This window comes from Helobdella robusta (assembly GCF_000326865.2).
Source record: "Helobdella robusta unplaced genomic scaffold HELROscaffold_11, whole genome shotgun sequence".
Taxonomy (NCBI): domain Eukaryota; kingdom Metazoa; phylum Annelida; class Clitellata; order Rhynchobdellida; family Glossiphoniidae; genus Helobdella; species Helobdella robusta.
The window spans coordinates 3,653,646-3,664,728 of record NW_008703617.1 but is presented as its reverse complement, the minus strand read 5'-3'; the positions used below and the strand labels follow the sequence as shown (position 1 = coordinate 3,664,728).

The following is an 11,083-nucleotide window of genomic DNA, read 5'->3' as shown; positions in this document are numbered from 1 at the left end:
CAAACTCGCATTACAAAATTAAGACGACTCAATAAGAATAACATGCGGTATTGATTCCATAATACTCGTAACTTTTACCCTTCCCATGGGAGGGTTGTAGGATCCCGACTGACCACGGAGTTGTCAGGTTTGCCCGCCTATATTGATTTAATCGAATTAAAAACAGTTAAACTTGAAACTACATTTATATTAAAATAATTTAACAACCAATATCCGGTGATTTTCTTCAGTGAGTTTGAAATCAAAGACTTCCATATTTTCTTGAATTCGTTTTGTATTGGACGATTTCGGTATGGTGACAAAACCCTTGTCCAGACTCCATCTAATCATCACTTGAGCAACTGATTTGTTATGCCTGTAAACGAATTGTAGCAGCAGCTCAATGTTTATTGCATGACCAGATAAATACATGATTCAATGTTAACAAAATAATGAATTGAAGATTGATTAAGTAGCCTAGCCAAAAAGCTATTCAGTCATCGCCATTGCTAACCGCATTTCAATTCAAAACAGGAATGAAAAAAATCTTTGCATAATTTTGTCTATAAATGACAGCTAACAAGTGTAAAGTGGTGACGCGTGTGTTGCAAAGTTAAATTAAAGAAAGTTATCAGTGGTGAAATATTGTGTATGTGTGATTTGTTACAATGGCAGATGGCACCCACTCTTTCGCAATGTTGATGAGGTCTGGATCATTGAAGCACTTTCCTCTGGCAATTGGACAATAACCCATCACACAAATACCTTTCTCTCTGCAATAATTTACCAATTTTTCCCGCTTGCAAAATGGGTGGAGCTCAATTTGATTGATGGATGGGGTGGGCAAACCCGCCTCTTCCAAGCCTTTCAAATGCTGGATCCCAAAATTTGAAACTCCAACTGACCTTTGAATGTTAGTTCAGAAAATATTAAAAAAAATAAATTTATAATAGAATTATAATCCATTGATGAAATTAATGACAGTATTTTATACCCCATTAATTATATTAATTCAAAAACGTAATGTTAATACTTGATCAATCCTTCTTTCTTCAAATCTAAGAGTGCCTTATAGGTTTCAACATTGCTGCCTGAAACAGGGGAATGTATCAAAAAGATATCAACATAATCCAGCTGGAATCTAAAATCATAAAAAAATTAAGCCAGGTCTTTTAAAATTTAAACTTTGCAAAAATGATTGAAATTTAACTATTGAATGTTTTACAAAAATTAATTTTAACAACATCTATTTATGTAAAATATAAAGCATCAACAACTGAAATATTAGTTAAAAATGGTAAACTTATAACTTTTAAAAATGGAAACCTTAGAAAAATTGTTGAAAATTAATATTTCTAACAAGGATAAACTGTTTTTGACAGATTTTACAGTTGCCTCATAGCCATGGTTGGTATCCCACACCTTGCTGACAACACAAATTGATTTCCTGTCAACTCCTGATTTTTTAATTGCTCTGCCAACATCAGCTTCATTTCTGTATTGTATGTTCAAAAGGCTTATAAAAATATGTTATAAACAATTTATTTAATTAAAGTTTAAAAAATTATATTTAGACATGAACATTTTAGAACACACTCAGAATCAGCTGGTCAACATAAATTATTCAGCAATAAATTAAAGTGAAAAACAACTTATGTTTGTTTCCATTAAAACAAAAATGTTATTTTAATTAAGAAAGACTTAGTTAAAACTTAAAAGTAATAAATAAGTTAAATTTTAATAATTTAATTAATAAATCATTGAATTTAAAAAATTGAAAATACAAAACGATCATACTGGTAGAATTGGGCAGTGTCCAGCAATTTGTAACCTATCTTCAAAGCGTAGAGTAAGGAAAGTTCAGCAGCTGAACCAGATTCAAGCAAATAGAGACCCAATCCAAAATTAGGTATTTTAACGCCATCGTTCAGTTCAATGACACTCTCCAAGGACGACATTTTTCACTGAAAATAAAATTTTTAAACTCATGATGGAAATAAGCATAACGCAAATCAATGCCTTTATCGATAAAATTAAAATTTACATTAATAAAAAAAGAAATGACATTGAAGAAAAGTGAACCTTGAATCTGAATAGGAAAGTAACAAGCGCGGCACTAGAATAGCAGACAAAATAGTAAGGCAGTGTCAGATGGCTTGCTAGTTGCTAAATCTTTGATGCAAATTTTTGTGGTTAATGACACATAGCCTTGCCAGTCCTATGTGAATTTTAATATCACATTAATTGTTATTACCATTATGTTATATAATAATAACTATTACCATTATGTTATAAACAGATGGCTTGCTAGTTGCTAAATCTTTGATGCAAATTTTTGTGGTTAATGACACATAGCCTTGCCAGTCCTATGTGGATTTTAATATCACATTAATTGTTATTACCATTATGTTATATAATAATAACTATTACCATTATGTTATAAACATAACCTTAAAATATATGAAGTTAAATACGCTGACACACTTCTGCTGGATATAAGCTTAATCATTGATATCTATAACAAATGTACTGTACATCCTTATATGGAAAGCGAGATTCATGTGATTATTCCGCCGTTTAGACTTTGGTTGCATTGTAATAAACCAATGAACAGTGTTTTTAGTGTCTCGCAGCACTGAAACTTCTGTTTAATAGGCATTTTTGTTCATACTTCATACCTGAATATAAATAAACTTTTAGTGTGCGCACATCACCGCTTCTAAAAATACACCACTCTTATTCATCATCGGATGTAGGCGCGGCCTAGAAGTCTACTAAACGACGTTAGCAGCATAAATGTCCTTACCATACATTGACACAAACGTACATACAACAGGGATACTTATTTAGATGCTTATATAACTATACAAGTATCTAATACATTTAGGTTTAGATACCATATATATACTAACAATGTATATATATATATTTATATATAAACTACATAAGTATACCGGTGTGATTTATATACTATCTTATAAATATATGCGCTTGTCTTCCTCTACCAACCAACAGCTTGTTGTACTATATTTTGCTTGGTGCTACGTTAAATTAAATTTGTTCCGCATTTAATTTTTTGTTTTTTTAAATTAAAATGGCTTCTTCGGGCGTATCAGTTAAAGATGATGTTGTTAACGAATTCAACAACATCAAAATTGGCCATAAGTATCGTTTTATTCAAATGAAACTATCGACTGACAGGACGGCCATTGAAATTGAAAAAACTGTAGAATCCGGCAAAGCTGACAAATCTCCAGCAGAAGGTAAGAAAGCTTACGAGGAGTTTGTTCACCAGTTGCCTTCTGACGACTGCCGCTACGCAATTTATGATTTCCATTTTGAGACCAACAATGCAGGCTCCAGGGACCAACTGATTTTCATTGTTTGGTGGGTGTACAACACATTTTAATTTTTTTATAATTTTTAAAATCGTTTTAAAATTTAAAATTAATTGAAAAACTAATACATTTTTCTTGAAATTCATTATCTTTCACATTTTTCATTGATTGATGATTCTTAAATCTTAATGTTGTTAATTATTGACAAATCTAATCTCTAATGTAAATGTAAAGTGAACTTACCTAATTTTTTAATATCATATGGACATATAAAATACTGAAATAGTATATATATATATATATATATATATATATATATATATATATATATATATACAAAAATAAATTAAATATACTTATATAATACAGGTGCCCTGAAAATGCTCCAACCAAATCAAAGATGTTGTATGCATCAAGCAAGGATGCTCTCAAGAAAAAATTGGTGGGCATCACCCATGAGATTCAGGCCAATGAACACAGTGATTTAAACCATAGTGAGATTACTGATAAAGTACTCAGCAGAGTTGTCAATTGAATTGTTTTCAGCTCATACCTCCAAGTACACACAACAAATTATATATTTATGAAACCTGTTGTCTTATGTTCTGTCAAAACAAATGTTATTTATTGACAAATTTTTACAGATTTTTAATTAATTTAATTTCTAAGAATTCTTTATGTGATTTGTAACTTTAATTTTATGCTTTAAGACAAATTTATTTACTACATTAATGTTTGATGTGATCATGCTTAATTTTTGTTTGATGAGATAGAGACATGTTCCTCTTGTAGTCATTCCTCAAGTTTAGATAATAATTATTTTTTTTTACTGATGGATATATATTTAGTTTTGAAGGACATTTTATTTGATAAAATTGTATTAGGTTGTTACTAAATCCACTTACAAATGTTCCACTGAATATGTACTTCATTTACATAATAAAATGTTACTGTTAAAAATAGTTTGATAAATTGATTCAAAATATATTATCGATAAAGGTACTGCTTTCTGAGGTCATTTTCAGTTGTTTCTTTTTCATATTTATTACATTCAAATCCTGAAATGTTTTCTTCAGCAAACTCAATGATTGGCTGATGAGCTCTTTTTTGCTTGCTCCCTGCTTTACAATAAATGAAAAAACTAAAATCATTATGTGTTGTCACATGTCAAAATGAAAGATTCTAATAAAATTACCTTCTTAACGAACGTGGTTTGCATTTGTTTATAATTGTTCCAACTGTTCTTAGATTTCATCTGCTTGTAATAATCCACCATTTTGTTATCAGGAATGTTGAGTTTGCCGCTCATCTTTCTGTCACTAGTTTTAGTTCTGGTGTCAGTCTTTAGCAGATTTCGCTTGCAGGAGTACTTTTGTGGAAACAATAAATGTTTTCTGATACATTTCAGCAGTTGTGTTTGCTCTGATGCTAGGCTGTACACGTCCACCTTTTTGACATCCTCCAAATTGTTGTTCTGGTTTTCATATTTGTCCATCTCTCTGTAGCAAGGTGCTCTCTTTTTTCGTATGTTTTCAAAGTCCAAGCTCACTTTTTTTATTTTAGCCATCAGAAACGTTAATATTGCTAATCACGTTTTTCTATCAAGTATCACGTTTCTTAACTCCAACGTATGCTATGCTCCAGTTAGGATTTTCAGAGCAGACGAGAAATCCTGCAAGCGAAAACAGAGGAATGATTGATATATAAGTTAATGAAACTGAAATAAAATTTAACAAATGCAAAAATGTTTCCCTGCAATGGAAATCGTGAAAAAGTGCGCACAAAATTACATACTCGGGTCGAGAAACTCGAGAAACTGTTTTCAGTTTTTACCACATATTTATAATCTTTGTTCGACTGATTAAAAATTCCAAGACTCAAAAACATCTAAGTTTTTTAAACCTTGTTTTTAGTTTCAACGCTCCCACAAAGTTTATTTTAATTTGAAATTTAGAAATTAAAAGTTTACAAAATGGCGTTGAGCGATGCAGACGTCCAAAAGCAGGTTAAATTCTTTTATTGATTTTTAAAATTTATCAAATTATTTTTTTATGACACCACAAAGAAAGAGTAGAACAGAATAGAATTGGTTATTAAGTTTCACAACTACTTGAATAAATCATTAAATTTATTCAAGTTAAAAATTTTGTTTAGTATTTCAATCAAACAATAAATTAAATGGCAGATCAAGCACATGATAGCATTCATAGATCAGGAGGCTAATGAAAAAGCTGAAGAAATTGATGCCAAGGTTCACACAAGTCATTTCAATATATTTTTTGCTTTTTATTTATTTATTATAATAAATATAATTAATTATTGTATTGAATTTTTGTAGCTTTATAAATTTATTTTGTTAAATTCAACTAACTAAATAAATAATTTTCAAATAATTAATTAATTTTATTTATTCAAACTATCTTATAATTAATTTATTTCATTTCATGTCAACAGGCAGAAGAGGAGTTTGAGATTGAGAAAGGTAGATTAGTCCAAATGCATAGAGTTAAAATTATGGAGCAGTATGAAAGAAGACAGAAACAAATTGAACTGCAGAGAAAGATGTCTGCATTTAACATTTATTTGTGTTTTTTTTCTTGATCAATTCTTTATTTAAAAATATTTCAAAAATATTTCATAATTGGTTCAATTTATTCCTGTATTTTATTATTTATATATTTTTTATTTTTATTATAATATATTGGTAATGTTCAAATTATTATTTTTAGCCAAATTTCCAACTTGTCAAATGCTGCTCGTCTGAAAATACTGAAAGCCAGAGAGGATCATTTGAGAGTTGAACAGATTTTTTCAAATTAAATTAAGTTTTATTTAATTAGTCATAAAATTTATTATTTTTCGGTTGGCATTTACAGTAAACTTTAGTGTATAAAACATTTATTTGTTTAACAAGTCTATTTTATTTTTCATCCCACTTATCCACTAACTGACTGACCATTGATTAGAAAGTGACAGAAGGTACCAGGCAGATGCTGGTGAAGTTGACTCAAGATCCGAGCAGGTACAAGATTCTCATGGAGGGTCTCCTCACACAGGTTGTTCATCAACTGTTGTTCATCAACTGTTGTTCATCAGCTATTGTTCATCAGCTGTTGTTCATCAGCTGTTCATTCTGTTGTTAATTCTCCTGTTTATCAGTTCTACAAATGATAAACGTTCAGTCTTCTTTAATTTAATGATAATTTAATTTTTGTTAGCTATTAAAATTTAAGTTTTTAGTAATCATTATAGCTCTTAAATTACTGACTCACTGCATAATACTACTTGAAATTATGTTATACTAAACTGAATCTTGTACGTTTTTACGTCAGTGTCTCTTCAAATTGTTGGAAGCTGAAGTTGTTGTTAGATGTAAGAAGCAGGATGCACACATTATTGAAGTATAATTAAAATGTTACTTAACTATTATTATTAATTATCATTAATGCTGCTATCATGCCATTAAAATTATCACCACTCATATATGACTCTATAAATAATTCCACTTGAAATATTATCTTAGTCATATCTTTCACGTTTTAATGAAAATTTCAATAATAATATTGCTTCTCACTCACTGCAGAATCGTTAATGATAAAATTAATTCATTGTACTGATATTGTTATATTATAGGTGATGTCATCATTTGCATGAATAGTACAAATTCTATAAATATTACAAGTACTACAGATGTTATTGTTGTTGCAAGAAATATTGTTGATACTTATAACTTAGGAGTTGATCCCAAAATGTGTGGACTACTACATGAAGTCGACTGGAAAGAAGGTGAAGGTGACTGCTGATAAGGAACAATATCTGCCCAGTGATTCGTATGTTTCTCCTCTTTTTGTTTTCATATGTTCACTTTGCATGTTTTTGTTTCAACCATTTTGTTATGTGAAGCTGTTATAAAATTTTCACACGGTTCTACATCGAACCTTTCCAAAATTTATTAATTGATGTTAATAATGATCACGTGTTGTTTGATCGGAACAGAACCGGTGGCGTTGAGGCATTGTCAGGCAACCTGAAGATCAAAGTGGAGAATACGTTGGATAGTCGTCTGCAGAGCATCAGCCATACTGTATGTTCATTTTTCTGTCTTTACTGGTTTCTATAATTTGGGTTTTGTTGATATCGTTTTGTACATTAAGTTTTGGATAATTAAAACACTGTTAAATAATTAACATTTCAAAATTATTTTTTTACCGCCATATTGACGAATTACATAATTATCAACAGATTGCACCGGAGCTGAGAGAAATCTTATTTGGGAAAAACCCGAACAGGAAATTCCGTGATTGATTGTCTCATCGATTGATTAAATGAAACGAGTTGGTGATTATTGGCTGACGTGTTTTAATGAGTCTCATTTCGTGATTGATTGATGTAAAGTGGAAAGAAGTTGATAAATGGCTAAACATATGTTTTAATGTCTCATATGATTGCGATGTAGGAGGAGGACATTTTGTTTCTCAACTGTGTATGGATGTTCTTGTTGCTGTAACCAACCAACCAACCAACCAACCAAACATGCTCGTTGTACATACTTTAATATTCACTATCATCCGATTCTAGTCTATTTCATTTGTTTGTTGTGAAATTTTTATTTATACATTTTTTATATGTTAATTGTTTTTACTCAACGAATTAAAACTGCATATTCAGTAAACGAACATAAACTTAACTATAGTTTCGGGCTATAGGTTTTTTGATAAATATTAAAACAAGTGAATAAAAAGTTTATTATTACTATTATTGATAGATTCAATAAGAATGGTATTTATTCAAAAAATTTATACCTTTCGTCATTCCGATTTTTACCATGTATGAATATACATGTATTGTATGCGTATGTATGTATATATATAATATATATATATATAAATAAAATGTATCACATTTTAAAGGTTGCGATGTATAGTTTGCATTTACATTGGATTAGTCATTTTGGTAAATGCATTTTTAATTTCTGTAGTACCTTATCAATTGTGTAGGATTCGTGTGCATCTATTTATATATTTCACAGAAACATAAAAATGCAAAGTATTACAAAGAAAATTATTTTATTTGACTTAGAAAAAAAGTATTCAGAATGAATGATAATTAAAAAAATCAAGAATGTCTGCTTGCAAACACACACACACACAGGCAAACAAACACACATACATATACACACATGGCACATGTAATCAAGTAATTTATATATTTATCTTCTATGAAGTTTGTATGAAGGTATAAATGATGCACGTAGCTTCTAGTGCCAACAAATTTTCCGTATTTAATAAAATGATTGATGATAAAATAATTAAAAAAACGGCAGCAGTTTAAAAAAGTAAACTTAAGTTAGAGTGTTAAAAAAGATAATTAACCAAATAAAACGACGTTTAATTAATGCTATTTAAAAAGCACTAATTATGAAAGAAATGGAAGAAACTTAAACCATGCATCATAATCTGCTTATTATAGTACAAAACTTTTGATAAAAATTATTAAATCATTTGAGAAATGAATTTAAAACTTTTTTTATTTATTAAATTATTTAAAATTCGTAAAGGAAAGCACACGAAAATTTATGACGAAGTGAAGTGTACGTCACCATTTAAAAATTTTTCTCGGAACATTTTAATAGCTGTTAATAACACAATGGCCATTAAAAATTTAGGTAAAAAGATTTAAGAAATGAATTAATGCCGATACAAAAACAAATTTTATTGCCATATACATACGGATATATATGTTATATATATATATATATATATATATATATATATATATATATATATATATATATATGCATACATACATTAAGAGCAACATGATATATATATATATATTATATATGCTAGCATGCATTTAAAATATATAGATCAGGTAAAAAATAACTGCAAAGACCAGTGCAAATTATTGTACATATTATAGTAAAAATATAATTAACAATGGTAATAATAAATATATAACAATGATGAATAATAAATTATAATAATGCCTAATGAAAATAACAACAATTAACAGTTTGTGACAGCATATCATTCACTTCTTTATTCTGAAGCGCCCGCACCAGCTCCAACACACGAACAACAACCAACGACAACCGTCACTTCATCTACCGAAGACATCATGTGCGTCATCATCATTCTTTCTTCCCCCATCAACATCGTCATCATTACTACGGCCGCTTTCGTCATCGTTACTATGACAACCCATTCCGTCATCGTCGTCGTAGTAGCATACCCCATCTCTAACGACCACTTTTTTATTTAATTTGGGATTGAAACCTGCTGCAGATGTATGAATTCCATTGCCATCACCGTCTGAAACCACACCTACCGTGCCACCATCATCCCCATTGCTGTTTTTATCGGCCATAATGGCCTCATTTTGTAGGTGATCGACATTGTTTAAAAAGAGGCATCGTATCTTCAGTGCTTTGCCGGATTTTCTGTTTATAGTTACAAGAAATTTAGAAATTCCAGCATTTGACATGATGCTTCTTCTACAAGAGGTCTCTTCTGACTCCAATGATGACTCAGCCGATAAGTTTTTCTTCTTCTTATTAATTTCATCATCATCAGTATCGTTATAATTTCTTTTATCACTACTGTCTCTCTCAGGTAGGTAGGGAGCATCAGCGTCACCGCCAACGTCAGGACATGCCGGATGATTAGGTGTTGAAAGTGTCCCAACACTGCCACACTCTGATCTCAACTCATCATTGCGATTGCCTCTGCCGCTACAGCCAATCCTATTATCTTTATCCTCGATATTAACTGAACCAGCTTGATTATTACTGGCAGGATGATCATTTATAATATCAGCAACAAAGCAGTTTTGATCTTGTGTCATCGTGGTACTCTTATCATATTCACTTACATCATAAACAGCAGCGTCACTGCATAGATCATTAACACTGCTGGAGACTGCTGTCTGCACACTGGATTTCTGATCATCATCAGTGCCAAAGCCACCTGCAGCAGTAGTAGCAGCTGCAGTGGCAGTATTGAATGCAGTAGTACATGCGGTAGAAGAGTAGGATCTGATGTTTTCAGATGTACAAGTACTAGCCCGCAATGGATTTGTTGCTGCCGTTGATGGGTTTGTGTTGGTATTCATGGATACCGTAGTAGTGCTAATGCCACTTTTATTCAAAACAGTCATGTCAGTTGTTGACGTCAGTTTCGCTGCAGTTGTTGATGTCGTTGATGATTGCATTTCAAAGGCTGAAGCATCAAGATTTTCACATTTCAATTCCTTTGAAATAGAAAATTGTTAATGAAATGCAATGCAGGTAATAACAAACACACTAACATTAAAAGTACTAAGCAGCATTAACAACAACAACAACAGTCTATCTATATGCACCAACTTTCACATTGATAATGGATAAAAAATACTACACACATAACGGTGCATTGCAGACAGACTATTTGAAAATCCAATTCCTATTCAATATGAACATTATCCATTTAGGAAAAAGCAGTAATAGTAGTAAACAACAAACAGTATTACACTATTTTGAGTATTACACTATTTTGTTAAAAGAATAGTATTAAAAGAGATAACATTACTAGCTGAGTATTTTTGCCAAAATAGCTGAATATCAATAAGTTACAATATACACACCTTGTTAGTATATATACAAATCTATATGTTAGTAGTAGTATCAGTACACTATTATAGCAATATTTTTTATAAACATATGTATTTTTATTGGTAGTAACAAGTGCTCAACTGTATCAGAAGCATCAACATGAATATGTGTACTA

The 11,083-nt window shown here is 30.5% G+C and overlaps 4 protein-coding genes across 4 annotated transcripts; 2 read left to right on the top strand and 2 right to left on the bottom strand.

Moving 5' to 3' along the window:
- Window positions 1-74: 74 nt before the first annotated feature.
- On the bottom strand, window positions 75-1,937 carry HELRODRAFT_167463 (hypothetical protein; the record flags this gene model as incomplete). The annotated part of the gene is made up of 6 exons (XM_009012970.1): window positions 75-137; window positions 208-355; window positions 666-884; window positions 1,013-1,120; window positions 1,340-1,474; window positions 1,777-1,937. The coding sequence occupies 6 exons, from the start codon at window positions 1,935-1,937 to the stop codon at window positions 75-77; spliced, it is 834 nt and encodes a 277-aa protein (XP_009011218.1).
- A 1,136-nt stretch (window positions 1,938-3,073) lies between these two features.
- On the top strand, window positions 3,074-3,852 carry HELRODRAFT_167462 (hypothetical protein; the record flags this gene model as incomplete). Its single annotated transcript, XM_009012969.1, has 2 exons — window positions 3,074-3,366; window positions 3,687-3,852. 2 exons carry the CDS (start codon window positions 3,074-3,076, stop codon window positions 3,850-3,852), a joined length of 459 nt encoding a protein of 152 aa, XP_009011217.1.
- Window positions 3,853-4,304: 452 nt separating this feature from the next.
- HELRODRAFT_167461 (hypothetical protein) lies at window positions 4,305-4,812 on the bottom strand (the record flags this gene model as incomplete). The annotated part of the gene is made up of 2 exons (XM_009012968.1): window positions 4,305-4,435; window positions 4,557-4,812. The coding sequence occupies 2 exons, from the start codon at window positions 4,810-4,812 to the stop codon at window positions 4,305-4,307; spliced, it is 387 nt and encodes a 128-aa protein (XP_009011216.1).
- Window positions 4,813-5,177: 365 nt separating this feature from the next.
- HELRODRAFT_185294 (hypothetical protein) lies at window positions 5,178-11,048 on the top strand. Its single transcript, XM_009012967.1, has 11 exons — window positions 5,178-5,322; window positions 5,503-5,568; window positions 5,772-5,881; window positions 6,047-6,113; window positions 6,284-6,373; window positions 6,650-6,718; window positions 7,053-7,147; window positions 7,314-7,401; window positions 7,560-8,467; window positions 8,504-9,067; window positions 9,108-11,048. Exons 1-9 carry the CDS (start codon window positions 5,290-5,292, stop codon window positions 7,620-7,622), a joined length of 681 nt encoding a protein of 226 aa, XP_009011215.1. The 5' UTR covers window positions 5,178-5,289; the 3' UTR covers window positions 7,623-8,467; window positions 8,504-9,067; window positions 9,108-11,048.
- Window positions 11,049-11,083: the final 35 nt, after the last annotated feature.